We start from the raw sequence: 16,510 nt of genomic DNA, 5'->3' as shown, positions 1-16,510 counted from the left end.
AAATTTGGAGGGACTGTGAAGATATACGTGCTAAAGTGAACGGGGATTGTTCAGGTGAACACGGCCCTGATGTGCAGAGGAAGGATGCTTCGATACATCTGCTTCTGCATCTGATTCAGAGTAAACCTATCGGCTTTGATCTGCTTTACGGGAAATTAGAACCTCTTGTTAAGCTCAAGGGAAATGATTGGCTGATTGAATAACCATTTAGAAAGACTGCAGGTCATCTTTTTCTGCTCAGATACAACCAAACAAAGGAAAGCAAACAAAAAATAAAGATTATAAGAGATGTTTATTTATACTTGAGTCCATTTAGAGATGTTTATTCTGCTCAAACAGGGACTTTTTCTTACCTTTTAGCCCTACAGTTAGATACAGACATGCCACCTGCCTCATTCCCACGGTTTTATATCGCTTTCATGTTGACTGCAGTGACTCACAGTTGCTAAGCTCAAATAAAACAAACAGATAGAATCAGATACAAGTAAGGTGTGGCTCCACCTTAATAATAGAGTGAGCCTGTGCCACACCTTGTAACAGTCCTCCATTCATACTTAACATCAAGATTTAACCTAATATCAGGTCAATTTGTAAAAAATTGAAGAAACTCTCTAACTACGTTAAACTCAAATGCCTTTACTGCATATTGAAGCATAAATCTTATGCCATGTACTTTTTTACTTAAGTATTACAGATTCAAAAAGAACACCAATGTCCTTGTTAAATAAATATATAAAACTAAACAGCCAGTGGTGGAAGAAGTATTCAGATATGTTACTAAGTTAAAGTAGCAATACCACAGTGTAAAAATATTCTAAAAGTGCTAGTAAAAGTAAGTTTAAGCATAAGCAGTTACAGATAACAGATGGATGGACTGGTTTATAATTAGTGATGCATTAATGTGTTAATGACTTTCATGTTGCAGCTGGTAGAGGTGGTTTAATTACATCTAATTCATCCACAGGTGGGGAGCTTAATCCATAATCAGACAACATTATTTAATAATCTGAATCTGAAAAGTAACATTTAACTTATGTTGTTAACTAAATGGAGTGGTGTAGTAGCCTATAAAGTAACGTAAAACGTTAATACTTAAGTATACCTCAGAGTTGAACTTCAATACAGTACTTACTTACTTACAGTACTTGTACACTTGTTACATTCCACCACTGTTAACAACAGAGTTGTGATACTGGATGATATGTGTCGTCATAGTGTTAATGAATTAATCCTGTCACATTTAACTCCGGTATTAACTTGGAAGTGACTCCACTAACCACAGTCATAGAGCTGTTATTTGACCTGGTTTATCTAAACTGTAATTTCCTATTTGACTCTGTTACATGATGGATCTTAATTTCTAATTTATTTTAATGGTGAAGATACATTCATGTATTTAACTATGTAACTTTACATTAAAAACATCTACTTAATGTTCGATTAAAGTTTATTTGAACAATGTTTACATAACACCGTTGTTTTCAGGTCGTCTGTTAAAATGAAAAAAACAGGACTATGTAATGAATTAATATTAATACTGAGTGATTTGATGCCATTTTCAGGTATTTTCTAAGTTGTGCCTTACTTTTATTATTTCTAGTTAATGAATCAGGACATAACATTGCTATATGGTTTTATGAGAGTACTAATTATACAACTTAAAAAAATAGACATTTAGAGAGAATGCAACGTTTACCCAAAACAAGTAAAAGAAAGAAGCGAGCACCTGTGAGGCAGGTAGGTTCTGAGGTCTTGGTCCTCTGAGGCTCCACCTCCTGCTGCTGTTGAGCTGAGAGCTTCTCGTGAAACACAAACCCTCAGACGACCTGCTCCACGGCTTCTCCTCTGTCTTCTTCTTCACTCACCATGAGCGTCGTGGCCTCAGAACACGTGTTTTTGTCCGCTCTCCAGCCCAACACCTCGGTCACTACCTATGGACTCCCGTCGGAGGTCCAGCTCGGACACGGAGGCAGCATGTCGGACGAGATGTCCAGAGCGCGCCGCGTCCAGCAGCAGGTCCAGATGAGGCTGGCGGAGAAGTCCACCCTCCCGAGGCAGAATGGGTCGTCCTCACAGTACGCCATGTCAGGTAACCACCAACAAGTCTGTTTAATCTGTCAGGTAACCACCAACAAGTGTTTAATCTGTCAGGTAACCACCATCAGTCTGTTTAATCAGTGTCAGGAGGAACCGTGTCGGCTGGATGTTCTGCTTCATGACAGTATTTCCGCGTAAAGAGCCTAACCCTAACCATGAGCTGACTGTCTGAGCCCCACACAGGTTCAGGTGCAGGTGTTTGAAAATAGTGCTAGTGAGTTTAAAGCCCAATGGTGACACATCACATGTCTGTTAGGTCTGTATAGACGGGGATTAAACTCTTATCCTGTTTCCTTTAGCCAATACTTCTAGTCGCTGAAAGGAACTGGGATATTAAGTGTTGTTAACACTGGATACCCCACACAGCAACATGATTCTATTCCTGTGTATAGCCTGTTTACAAAGTTCAAAACCCCTCCTTCGTCCTCCCTTTTTGAATCACACCAGACAAGCATAGCATCGAGATAATTGTCTATTGAATATTGTCTTGATTCATCTATAAATCAGTTGGGTGTATTTTCCAGAGCAGCCTGCAGTCAGTTTTAAACCCAAAGATACTCAGCTCACTATCATAGAAGACAAAGAAAACCAGAAAATATTAAATTGGGTGGAATCAAGTCATTCTTGCTCTAAAAATACTTTCTAGAGAGTGGACGTTAGATTTTCTGTTGCCTGACAAATTGATTATTTAACTAATTGTTGCAGCTACCAAAAGTTTTATTTTCTGTTTTTTTACAAGAACCAATTTCAGTATTCCCCTAAAGTGACTCATATCAGCGGAGTAGCTTTTACCTTCATCAAGCAAGCATGCATTAATACGCCTGCGGTGTGTGCTGTTTTTTGTTGTGCATGTATGTCCCTGTTGCATTCCTCTGGGCCTCGTCAACCCATCTGGGAATTTGTCCATTCAGCTGCTCTGCAGGTTCGCAGCAAATGAACCTGAAGCCTCAGCGGTGATCCTACAGCGCTGTATGTAGTGAACAAGCACATGAGAAAGGGTTAATGTGTAACAGGCTCAAACAAGTGCTGCTTTCATGAACTTCCCTGATAGCAGACCAAGGTGAAAGACTCCCTCTGTGGGATTGGGTTTCAGGTCTTACTCAGCTTTAAGAGGTGAGGGTTGAAGAGATACCTGAGATATTATGGTTTTGTGAGAAGCTGCTGTTATGTCGTATGTTCAAAGATGACGCATTGTCAAACGGTGGCTCTGTCTGAATCTTTAGCACACAGACAAAGTCAGACAAGGTGGGATTGTTATGTAAGCAGCAGTGAGACTCCCGCATTAGGAAATTAAAAGATTGAATTTGTTTACAGGACTGTTGCAGTTAAGGAGCTGAATTAGTGTAGAGCCACAAATGGACACAGTTTTGTGTTGGTTTTGAAATCTGGTGACTTAAACTTGCACCTTCTTGATGCATGAAGACATTTTCTTCACGTCCCATTATGGACTACAGGGAGCAGCTTCACACGAGCTTCTTGTCAGTATGACCTTTTAAAATGATGGGTTGTGAAGAAGTATGTTTTTCTCACCTGTCTGGTTTGAGCATTGCCCCAGTAGGCTAACTGCCTCGAGGGAAAAAAACATACTGTTTGTGCCGTTTTTAATTTGGTAATGCAGAGGGTCATAAACGTCGGCTAAATTACTCACTTTTTTTTTACCTTAATTTTCTTTGTCAAACACTGTAGCCCAACATGGCGGCACTGTATGAAAAACTAGACGTGTTATAGGCTGTTATCTCTGCCTGTCCTTTGCCCTGGGCTTTGCCGGGAACAAAACACACAGTCACAAAATGTTGCCACGTCATATTTATCATCTCTTGAAACCTGAACAAGAGGGAGAGAAGAAATCCTAACAACACAGCAGGGAATGCTGCCATTTCAGTGGTTTGTGGCTTCAGAGGAGCTCATTATGATCGAATGCACACATGAGAAGAGCACCCGGAGAATTCTGCAAGGAACGCCTCCTCTTCTGTTTTTAAATGCTGCAACAATCGCCCATGTATGGATTAATTGGTGCTTACAGGTGGGCAAGTCTCGGCAGAAAGTGAGGGCAGAAAAAACGGCGTGCCTACGTATCAGCTTGATGACCAAAGTGCATAATTCAAAAGACAACAGATGATTAAAAAAAAATACAACTTTAGTTGTCAGGGTGTGTTTTCCGTGTGATGGGAAGGTGTGTAGGGCGTTGCCGAGGTTGACTCGTTCTCATCTACACCAACTGGTTTTGTGTGTGTGTGTGTGTGTGTGTGTGTGTGTGTGTGTGTGTGTGTGTGTGTGTGTGTGTGTGTGCGTGTGCGTGTGCGTGTGCGTGTGCGCGTGCGTGCGTGCGTGCTACAAAGAAGCCTGAGGGTAGTTCACCACTCCCCTTTGCTCACATGGGAAATGTAAAACCTACAACTTACACATGTTCACATTTGTGTGGGTATAGTCACACAAGTTAACCTGTGTTTGGTTTTTGATAATGTTTATTAATGTTAATTATTTTTTTATTTCTGAATTAGTCAGTTTTGGATCATGATCAGTGCAGATGGGATGATTGGCTCGAGCCTCGTGTCAGAACATGTTACAAATCTTCAAACACTGACTGCTGGCTGGCAAGCCTTTTTTTTGCCATGCTACCAGTGTGGCTGTACAAATGGCACTGTCAGTCAGTATAGCACAAATCCGTTGAATTGTAATGACATTTTGTACAGATGTTCGTGGTCCCCAGAGGGTGAATCCTACCTACTTTGGTGACTATCTGACTTTTCCTCCAGCACCACCATGAAGTTGACATTTTAGTCATTTTGTAAACTGTAGTTTATGTCTCCCTTAGGATGATTTGTAATAACTTTGGTGATAACATTTCATGCGTCAGCTTCAGCTCAATTTATTTTGACAATTTCTTACACTTAATACCTGCAAAACTAATGACATTCCCATCAGCCTTAGCTAAACTTTGTGTTTAGTTCTAATCAGCAAATGTTAGCATGCCAATGCACTAAACTCCTGTTAGCATTTAGCTTAAAGCCCCTAGCATGGCTTTAGCCTTTTTTTATTGTTGCGTCATACTTGGAACAACAAAGTACTTCTCTGAAAATCTTTTACTTTTTTCTGGAACTAAATGACAGGATGTACAGTTAATTTCTAATGATGAGAAATTATATAACGTAATTACCCATTTAAAAATATACAGTGTACTATTGTGCTTTCAGTTGAAGCAGACTTTTGAGTTGATATACTGTGGCTTAAGCATCACATGCCTGCTGTCACATTCTCCTCTCACCTGTCAGGTAACTCTGTAGCAAAAACGTTCAGACTCTTTCTACTGATGGTGCCGAGAGCGTCTTTGTTAATGTGAACTGTTCACTCCGAGTGAAGGGGAACCAGAGACGTCAGACCAGGTGACCGTTCTGGTCCTGCTGTTCCAGACTGTGTGTGCAATTGAAACCTCAGTCTTAAGTGCAACAGGATACCTGATATTCAAACTGTATGTCTTACATGCAGTCATTGTTGTAAATTAAAGAGGCGTTACACCTTGTTATGCCCGTGCTGCTGTGATTAAATCTACCACCACTGGGCCATTTGTTACGTCAAGACTGTTTGTTTTTTTACTTTGAATTTTTCCGTGTTTATAGTAAGTCTTCTACACAAAAAAGTCAGTCTCAACTTTTTTTAAAGTAACTTATAGGAGTAACGGGGAATTAAAAAACAACAGCAACAACAACAACAATAAATGTGTGTTTAGTTTTGAAACACAAGACTGTGAAAGTAATATTATATCTTAATTGTTTCCGTGATTGTATTGTTTTGTGCAGTAACACCAGCAAAGGTCAGGCTTGACTTGATGCTGTATTATTTATGTATGTGGTAGAACCTAATGATCACTTGACACAACTAATGTACGTGATTACAAAATGAAATGTGTGTGTTGAGAAATTTTAAATGATGGAAAATAGGTGATGAATTTCAAATGAAAAAACTCCCTAGATTTAAGATTACTTAAAGGTCACAGCAAGTATAAAACCAAAAAACAGCATTTGTCAGCTGTGTCTACTTCCTAGTTCTACTTATAGTAGAGAAAAGTGGGAACTCCTTACTTGCAGAAAGTGAAACTATTTATCACCACTTCTGATGAGTACATTTCAACAAAAGTGCACACAAAACAAAAGATTAATGAAGTAGCATTCACACGACATTCAAATGTGTCGGCAACACATTTTAAGCACAACAAGATGGCACTTTTTGCAATCAAAGATCTTCTTCTTTGTGTTGTTTCTGCCTGGACCTGTTTAGAGCCAGCCACTGCATCTGACAGTGATGCTGCTTCTCATAGAATAAACGCATCGACTCTGCCTTGACTTTTTAGTAATCAAATCCCCATTATTTAAGTACATTTTTAGCTGAATGTCATTTAAAAAGGTGACAAATAGACTGCTTGTTCTTATAAGTGCTGTAATCATTACTTCTTCTCATGCCGTCGTTAAAAGTCTGAAAAAAACTGTGCTTTAAGGTTGTCCTTTAAGGTTGCCATGTTGCTGTTAGGAAAAGCAAATACAAGTACAAAGACTTCACTGTATGTTTTAATTCTTAGTTTAAATTCTACTGTATAAAAAACCCCCCATCAAACACACAACATCAAATGGAAACTAGTTTTAGTCTCTCAGCAAAGCTTCATTTTATTACAGTTGTATCGCTGATAACAGTGTGATATTGTTTGTGGTATTCATCTGTTATTCTGTCTCCCTGCTTCCTTCCAGACTACGGCGGTTCTTCCACCATGAAATATCATACCTATAACCCAAACTACAGCTCTAAATCCTCCTACATGTACTCGGGTGCCAGAACAATGGTGAGTACTTCAGCATTATGTCACTGTTTCAGCGTCTTCACACACATGTCATGGATATTTTCAGCTGATCATGTAATGTTTAATTTAAACATTGCCACTGACCCTCTGCTAGTGCAACAGTGGGTCACCGAGGACACAGCATGTGTGGTATTTCACAGTACGCTGCGATCAGCTCAGGTTTTCAAGTCCACCCTCTAGATTCCTCCATTTTAGTGATTCAACAGAAGGACATTGGCTTTGTGCCACAGATGTTTGAGCTCTGACCTTAAGAGAAACCTGAAGCTGCATTATGGACTTCATCCTGCTTTTCAATGTGTCCATATTTGATATTTGAGTCAATAACAATGCCTTTATCTCCTAAATATGTGTTTGTTTGTATGAGGAATGGAAATTAATATTTTTAAAAAATGGCCTAACCTTTGTTTCACAACCCTGTGATCAAATACAAAAAAAATAAAATGTGTTGATATACTGTGAATCACAACAAATTCCCCCACACATACACAGTTCATCTGAAGTCTGGTTACACTTTTAACATTTACTTCTCTTCCTCATTCTCAGGGTCCACGCATATCCCAGAGGTCAGGCTTCACCAGCCAGTCTGCCGGCCCTGACATGGCCCAGTTGCACAAGATCAGTGTCGGGGGTGGAATGGGTGTTGGAGTTGTTGGAGGTGGTGGTGGTGGTGGTGGTGGTGGTTATTACCGAGAGGACATACGCATGGGGAACTACCAAGGGGTTGCGAGGCAACAAAGCCGAATGGACCAAGAGGCCCTCTCCATGCACGCAGTGCGGCAGGCGCAAGCGCAGGCGCAGGCACAGGTGATTAATCCCTGGATGATGGATGGCAGCGATGCCGCCAGTATGGTCTCCGACCGTGACGCCACCTACCAACGGCAGTACGCTCAGAGCGCAGTCAACGGCTACACCAGCCAGGCGAGGCAAGGAGGAAGCACCATGACCTTTACTTCACCCATGCAACGATCTCTTAGTGGCACTCTTTCCCGCGGCGGAGGGATGACAGCAGGAGAGGCAGACTTCAACCAGCAACATTCCTTCAAAGGCCCGGCCCACCGCACCATCAACAGGATTACAAACCGAAACCGGATGAGCATGGGCTCTGTGTCCGGGCAGCAGATTATCCCAGGTGGGAGCGTCTATGGTGGAGGGGGGGACAGATTGGATGGAGGGTTCATGGTATCCGGAGTGTCCTCTGCTTCCCAGGGGAACCTTATGCAGCGTAAGGGCACCATGTCCCGGGCCATGTCCATCAAGAGCATGCAGAGTGTGGGCCGGGGCGCGGACATCTACGGTGGCCAGATGGAGATGGGAGCCAGCATGGGCAACCTCAGCGGGTGAGACACTCAAATGACAACAAAGTCACCCAATATTCACATTTACACAGTGATGTTATCTTCATGTTCTCATACAATTGTTGACAAAATCTTCAATTTGTTTATTTAGTGTAGATATATTCTAAGAAAAGATTAAAACCAACAATGAATTGATCCTACTAATAAGTATTGTTTGTGGAGGCAAAGCCTGATATACAGAAGCGTAATCCTCTGTGCTAAAGAGAGCACCTGTACTTCCATTGTCCAAAAACTACTGAAAACACAACAAGACACACTTTTGTGCATGTAGTTTATCTTCAGTCAGTCCCTCGTTCACTGTCCAGCTGCAGTAGATACTCACTAGCCAACAAAATGTGTAGTTATCTGCTGCTGAAAAGTATGGCTTGTTAAAAAACTACAAAATTAAACTTAATATCTCAAAAAGCAAAAACAGGCTATAGAGATCCGAAAGTATTGAGAGACAGACAAGAACTTTTCATGGGATTTCTTGACAATAAGAAAAATATTAAATCATGGCATCCTTTGATTCGTTTTAAATAGACAATGACAGAGACAACTTTCATGTTTTTTCGTAAGGGAATGTGTGTGATTGGTGTATTTCATAAGAGCTGTTCATTGGGAGGTGGCTGCTTAGTGGCAGGACTGGTTTTGGGTGTGGCAGCTCAGTTCCAGGCCTCACATTTCACACATCCCACAGCATGTGGGGAGCCAAGCGGATCCACAGATCACTGTGTGATTTGGAAGAAATTCAACAGGCTGTATTTTTGGCAGACAAGAAACAAATCATCTATGAATAATTACTGTTGCTTTTCACTGAAACATCCAAAAGACATATTTTATGCTACCATTCATGATGTCAGGGTGCCATAATTGAAATGTTTTAGATTATTTGCTTAAATTTGTTCATTTGCTCCTTCGATAGGATCACCTCCTTGGACATGCCCACCGCAGTGCAAAACCTGAGAGATCCCGACCAAGAGATGAAGGTCCTGGGTGCCGCCTACATTCAACATGAGTGTTACAATGACAGCGAGGCCAAAGATGAGGTAGCTCAAACTTATTAAACTTGTGGTTAGAATTCCTCTCGGGTTTTCTTCCCTGTAATCCCTTATTGAGAAACTCAGTCATGAAAACTGTTTTCCTTTAAACGATGGATGTTTCTCCTTTTCTGGTGACATAAAAGAGCAGTTTTGTCTTCTGTTCAGTGGGCTCCAGTTGTTTTCAATTTTGATCATCACTGTTAACATACCTGAACTCTGCCCTGTAGAGGTGTTGAATGGCAGACATACACATACATATCATATGTGACAGACAGCTCACTCGCTCAGTTTGGCCATGTGCTTTTAGCTTATGGAGGTTATGTTTAGCTCTGAGCATGCAGTCTCTCCAGCAGCCAGTAGTAGGTTAGCTTAGCTTAGCATAAAGACTGAAAACAGAGGGAAACAGCTAGCCTGGCTCTGTCCAAAGGGAACTAAAAAATGTCTCAGCACCTCATTTAAAATTGACCATACAGACATAAGAGTGGTATTCTTTTCATCTGGCGAACAACTGTATCCCCCTGAATGTAACAAATCCGTTAAAGGCCCTATGTCAGATTTTGGAGTTACCAAAACAGTAAATATCCTAAGCGGAATTTTTTTTCTCCTGCCACTTTGTTTCTAGGTGCGTCGCTTGAAGGGCATCGGTGAGCTGGTGAAGCTGTTCAACTACGACAACCAGGAAGTGCAGCGTTATGCCACTGGCGCCACACGCAACCTCATCTATGAGAACATGGACAACAAGGTGGCCCTGATCGAGGAGGGCGGCATCCCACAGCTGGTCGAGGCCCTCAAAGAGTCTGACGAAGAGCTCCACAAGAACATCACTGGTAGGAAAATCCCGATCACAGTAATTAAATAAAAAACAAGACAGAACAAGCAGAGTTGGTCTCAGACTGCTTGTTTTGGATTTTTTTCCTTGAGTAGAAATGAATGTTAATTAGTTTGTCACTATTGTCAATATTTGGATGCAACATAATCTAGACAGCAGTGTCCTTGAAATTCTTTGAGCGGAGAGTAGCTTTTGAGATTGATATTATTCAGCAGCAAACAAACAGGAGGACGCAGGCAAGCTGTAACTCGTCGCTTTAACAAGAATCCACTGTTTATGAGCATTTACTGTAACTGAATTAAAGTTTGAGATAGTTTGGTATTTTCAGAGAAGATGTGAGAGATGTTATTCTTTTATACAGCAGAGTGTCGTTGTTTTTCAGTTCATTAACAGTTCGAGTCCTAATAAGTTTCCAGTTGACTCAGCCTCCTCGCCCTTCAGCACTTATACATTCTCACAAGTTCCTACTCTGTCATTATTCACAATTATCTGTTGTCAGCATAATCAACAGTGACACTTTCTCATGAAACAAATGATGAAATGTAAAAAATCGATGTTGTGTGGAGATTTGTATGACATATAGTGTGATTACGCAGAGTCAGAGGTGGATGACGTGGAGCTGCAGACTTTTCTATAGGGGGTGTGAGACGGGGGATAAAGGAGTGTGTAGGAGCTGTCTGGGCCTGTGGACTTGCAGTATATCAACTCCCTTTATGAGTGATGGCCTTGTCACGCTTTCCTTTAAGCCGTTACACCTTGATTTATATCAGCCGGGTCACTGGGGTAATAAATAACAGAGCAGCTGTAGTTGTGCACCTTTTCTATGGGTTGTTTTTCAAAATGTGACTAAGACTTCTTATCTTACCTACATATGGCCAACTAATGTTATAGCTTCACTGCCAGGTTTTGAAAGGAATTCCAGATGTCCACATACAACATTTTAGGAAGTACCCTTGTTTTATTTCCTTGCGTTGAGGTAGATCAAAAGATTGATACCACTTTCAGGTCTGAGTGTGGTATTAATCTTCTCATCTAACTCACAGCAAGAAAGCAACAAAGCCAACCTCCCCAAATGTCTTAAAGGAACAGGGTGTATGATGTAGGTTGTTTTAATAGCAAAAATTGAAAAGAATATCCATAACTATGTTTTCATTAATGTGTCATCACCTGGAACTATGTATAATTTTGATTTCATTAACTTAAAATGAGCTGTTTTATCTATATAGAGAATAGCTCCTCTTCATGGAGTCCGCCTTGTTGCACCACCATGTTTCTATAGCAGCCCAGAACAGACAAACCAAACGCTGACTCCCTAGAGAGGGCCTTTTGCATTTTTACCACACCGTATCTCTAGGAAACACTTGGGTTGTTCAGTTGGATGCCCCTTTAAAACTGAGGTTATTGCTAAATAATTGTAAATCTCCAAGATTGAAGTTAAAATGTCCAATATTCCTGACATTCAGGTTTAGAAATAAAACATTAAATAAGCTACATACATATGCAAAAAAGGACGCAGAAATTTCAGTTTTACTCACTCTCCCCTTGTGTGTATGTGTGCAGGTATCCTGTGGAACCTTTCATCCAAAGACAACCTGAAAGAGAAACTGGCCAGGGAGACACTTCCTCAGCTGACTGAGAAGATCCTCATCCCTCTGTCAGGCACCGGAGAATCTGAGGGCATCCATCAGTCGCCCTCTGAGGCAGACATCTTCTACAACACCACAGGATGCCTCAGGTGCATCTCACTTATCCATGTCTTCTGTCTGTGGTTGAGCATGCTCCTTTGTTAAAGTCTGCTTTTTCTCCCATGATCAAATTTGCATTTTTGGGAACTTGTTCTGGCAGGATGCTTTATCACAAGCATCAGCTCACGGCCACTGGAGCTTTTACCATACCCATGACTTTTCACTGTTGTTTTCAAAACCTGCGTCGCTCCAGCCTCCAGTTGCGTTGGCTCTGCTCTGTTTATGCTCGGTTTACCTGTAGGGTGTTTATCTCCAAATTAATCACCATTGTTTTTATTTTTATTTTGCAATGCTCTCTGCAGGATATGTATCATGCATTAAAGTGCATGAAATAGAATTTCACTCCCAAGCCAAACTGTACAACCATCTCTATATTCACCCTCTAGTTAAAGTAATAACATGCATGTTTCCTGACTCTATTTTACCTGAAATATCTCTCTGACCCATCACTTGCTCTCTGTGTGTTCAGGAATATGAGCTCTGTGAACGAGAAGACCCGTCAGCAGATGAGAGAAACAAATGGACTGGTGGACTCTTTGGTGGGCTACATCAGGGCTTCCCTTGATGAAAGCAAGGCAGAAGACAAGGTGAGACAAGACCAGATGTAGCTGAGTTCAAGCTGCTGATTCTGTTCACACCAAGGCTTGTTTATTTATTTGTCTGTGTGTCTTTTTTTCTTAGGGGGTGGAAAATGCAGTGTGTGTCTTGAGGAACCTCTCCTACCAGCTCTACAGTGAGATGCCTCCATCTGCTGTCTTGCGCCTGGAAGGACCGACCAGAGCTAATGACACAGGGAATGGCGAAGCCATTGGTTGCTTTACACCTCAGAGCCGCAAAGCCAAAAATGTAAGCACACGTGAGATTTACCCCTGAGCTTTTTGTGTGTACAGACCAGATTCATCCGTTTCAACAATGACTCCTTGTTTCTTCCTTCTCCTGACAGAGCAAGAATTATGATCTCTCCACTTTCAACGAGGTCGCTCGGGTGCCAAGGGGCATGGAATGGCTGTGGCACCCACAGATAGTGGGGCTGTACAAACGTGTGCTGAGTGAGTGTGAGATCAACCACACCACCCGCGAGGCAGCAGCCGGAGCCCTGCAGAACATCACAGCTGGAGACAAGAGGGTAAGCAGCAGATTCTCCAGTTCGCCTGTCAAAAGCATTCAAATGCAACAAAGTTTCTCCAATATTGAATTTGTCTCCCTTTGCCTCACAGTGGGCCTCTGTGCTGAGCCGGGTGGCTCTGGAGCAGGAGCGCATCCTGCCAGTGATGCTGGACCTCCTGCGTACCAGCAATGATCTGGAGCTGCGTTCTCTCACAGGCTTCCTCCGAAATCTGTCCCGCCATGCCAAGGATAAGAATGACATGGGTAAGCTCTTTTTTTTAAATCCTTGATAGGATAGGATAAACAATGTGATGCTCTGAGCTACCTGTTACATATACATAATAACATATTCAGTAAAATGTTTTGTTTTATCACATTTTAGATTAATTCTAATGTTTATTAATGTTTAAACGTAAATAGCACTGAATTTATAGCATTTAAATTTACTTTGAAAACCATTTTTCTGAATTTATGTGGTATCCTTTCTTTGAAATTTCAGTTTGTTAGTTTACATGACAATAAAAAAAATCTGGTTTAACTTTTTTTAAACTTTAACTAAACAAAAAAAATGCAAAAAATCTGTTTGAACTTTGGCAGAAATTTGTGCGTTCATGCGAGTGCCATTGCTAACGGGAATTATCTGATTGTAAAACTAAATCTTAACAATATTTACTGGTTTATTCAGCTGTAAAGGTGGTGCAAACCCTGGTGACCAAGCTGCCCACCGATGGACACCAGAAGGAGCCCTCCAGCGAGGTGACGATCAACATCTGTGGTGTTCTCAATAACTTGGTGACCAGCAGCACTTTAGCTGCCAGGGACATCACCTTCTTTGATGGCCTGCAAAAACTGGTCGGCATCAAGAGCTCACATGACAACAGGTGAGCTGTTTAAGTGGAATTGATTTAACATGCCTTATCCTGATACAGACATTTGCACATTTTCATGACATCTGATGTGAAAAGTTACATACTTACATATATTCTGAAACAAGATTATTTGTACCAAGCGTTAACCTTGGATGAATCTGTTTTTCATAAGCTCTGGGAAGATGAGAGCAGCCAAAGCAGCATCCACCGTTCTCAGCAACATGTTCCAGTACAAGAAACTGCACAAAAGCTACAAACAGGTAATAGACTTCAAAAAATCAATAATGCATCAAAGACAAAGCATCAGTTTTGAAAAATGGTATTAATGTTATTAATAGTCTAAAGTGTTTCTAATATCCCGATACTTTAAAAGTGATTAAATTAGGAAATGTATGATTAAAGTTATTGTGTATTATTAAACTATCAAATCACACAGAAGCAGATTTAAACATTAATAAGTATGTTGAAAACACAGATAGCACTGTTAAAATTAATTAAAAAAATGTCTTTAAGCATTACCAGCTTATATCAATGTATGACTATACTGCACTTTACAACATCTTAAAAGTGTTCTCCTCACACATTATTCTGATGTATAATTCAGAATAAAAAATACACGAAAGACACACCAAAGTAAACCATAAGTTACTTTGTACATATTTTCTTAAATAACAGTGCACTCAGTTCAGTACAAAAATCTCTTCTTAAGAGTCTCCTGGTCGCTAACGCGGCAAAAACAACAAGTTGGACTCTGTATGTCGTCTGCCGATCTAAAGTCAAAGCTCAGTGGAAATATTTCCTCTTCATGTAGCCCCACCCTCATTTTTCTATCTGCATGTTTGTGCCTGAGCGAGAAAAAGAGTGAGAGTGACACATATTACTGGTGTGTGTGTGTGTGTGTGTGTGTGTGTGTGTGTGTGTGTGTGTGTGTGTGTGTGTGTGTGTGTGTGTGTGTGACAAATGACATTCCTCTCCCTCTGCAATTCCTTTGTCAGTTGGGTGGAACATGTTCAAAACCCATATATCTCTGACATTTCACACTGCTGCTCTTTCAACACACACACATACATACACACACACACACACACACACACACACCAAGGCGTGTCAATGTCTTGGGCGGGATCAGGTGCTGTGCGCTTTCTGCCTTTTGCAGATCACGACTTGCCCCTCCCAAGGGTGTGGTGTTCATCTTATTTCCTAACAAACAAGTCCCAACAGAACAAAAAAATGCATTAAAGCTTGTCTTACATTCACTTTTAATCCCAAGATACATTTTCCCGCCAACTGTTACAAAAAAACATGTACATTCACAAAAATGTAGCTATTCAAACACTGAATTGTGTAACTCCAGGTCAAAATTTCAAAATCAAGGGAGCTGTTGTTTACACCTCTGTGGTGTACAGTATAATTAATGTTTGAATCAGTCCTTTTTCTACACTTTTTAACACTATCTTGTTTGTTTCTTTGCTTTACAGAAAGGTTATACAAGACCGGATTTTGCAGATATGACCATCTAAAATAAAAGTAAGGCCATACAAGTTCACTTCTTTAACAGTGATCAGGCCCACACTCCACCAGCCGCCTGTGGAGTAAATAGACTGTTTATATTATTCAAAGATAGCGTAGGTTCAGTTCTTATCTGCCATACTTTTATGACGACAACATGCACACTATTGATGGAGGATCACCCCGATGGAAAAAGGACTTGCTGTGTGTTTTAAATTGACGGACAGTTCAAGAAATGTGGATCCGGTACGCTGGACTACTGATGGATTCTGATACAAATGAGTGCACCTTAACCATTTCCTCTTTTTAACACTGTATGTTTTAGTTTTGGAATCAGGGATGTATTCAGTTGAAACTTTCTGTTTCTGCCAGTTGAGCAACTGTTGATGGACAGTATGGTGGACACTTGTGCCTTGTCTTTTCACTGTTGCAACTCAATCACAGCAGAAATGCCAACAAGTGTATTTTTGTAAATATTGCTTCTTATTTTACACAGAAATCAAATGTTTTATATGTTGCGTAATTTGTATTCGTAGATTATGGAGAGATGAATATGTGTTTATAAATGAGTCAAAATATTAACAGAGTTATAATTGAATGTAAACCACAGGATGTTTTTAGAATTGTGGATCTTCGATTCGGAAATCTGTTGATAATGATTATCCCTCCAAAGTCGACTTTTGTACTAGTTATGTGCTTTTTAAACTTGCGCAATCCCGTTCTTGTCATATAAAATGCTGATGAGTTACATTTGTAATTGCTTTGTCAAACAGAACTCATGGAGTGCCATGAGTTCACCAGGGGTGAAAGGGATTCAACCCTACCTTTGATTTCAGAACACATATTTGTTTTGTATTGAAGGTCTTGCTATTGCTAAATCTATCACTTAACATTTAGACCTTATTGAAACTTAAATAGATTGTCAAGTTTAATATTTTCATTTTATTTGTTTAACTTGTAAGTATTCATACAAAACTCTTGAATCAGTTATAGTTATTACTGCCTTGAGGCATGAATGGTGACCTTGTGTTTCTGTGTGGCTTCTTACTGTTTTATATTTGCTTTTATGTTGTGTACAAGCAGATGTATCATCTGAATATTTTTCAGCTAATAAAGTGAAAGATTTGG

At 40.5% G+C, this 16,510-nt stretch overlaps 1 protein-coding gene across 1 annotated transcript; it reads left to right on the top strand.

The window, feature by feature from the left end:
* The first annotated feature begins 1,826 nt into the window (after positions 1-1,826).
* LOC129108250 (plakophilin-3-like) lies at positions 1,827-16,506 on the top strand. The gene is made up of 13 exons (XM_054619973.1): positions 1,827-2,089; positions 6,837-6,928; positions 7,490-8,283; positions 9,206-9,329; positions 9,946-10,150; positions 11,713-11,887; positions 12,367-12,484; positions 12,579-12,743; positions 12,841-13,023; positions 13,115-13,268; positions 13,690-13,885; positions 14,046-14,133; positions 15,352-16,506. The coding sequence occupies exons 1-13, from the start codon at positions 1,867-1,869 to the stop codon at positions 15,391-15,393; spliced, it is 2,559 nt and encodes an 852-aa protein (XP_054475948.1). The 5' UTR covers positions 1,827-1,866; the 3' UTR covers positions 15,394-16,506.
* Positions 16,507-16,510: the final 4 nt, after the last annotated feature.

The sequence above is a fragment of the Anoplopoma fimbria genome, chromosome 19 (genome assembly GCF_027596085.1).
Source record: "Anoplopoma fimbria isolate UVic2021 breed Golden Eagle Sablefish chromosome 19, Afim_UVic_2022, whole genome shotgun sequence".
Classification (NCBI taxonomy): Eukaryota; Metazoa; Chordata; class Actinopteri; order Perciformes; family Anoplopomatidae; genus Anoplopoma; species Anoplopoma fimbria.
Note: the sequence above shows the minus strand (reverse complement) of the source record. Positions and strands in the feature narration are given on the sequence as shown.

Bases quoted from the DNA above. Each gene is read 5' to 3' on its own strand.
- LOC129108250 (XM_054619973.1), top strand. From the start codon at position 1,867: ATGAGCGTCGTGGCCTCAGAACACGTGTTTTTGTCCGCTCTCCAGCCC. The intron at 11,888-12,366 runs GTGCATCTCACT...CTGTGTGTTCAG, and splicing joins AACACCACAGGATGCCTCAG to GAATATGAGCTCTGTGAACG. The intron at 14,134-15,351 runs GTAATAGACTTC...TTTGCTTTACAG, and splicing joins TGCACAAAAGCTACAAACAG to AAAGGTTATACAAGACCGGA.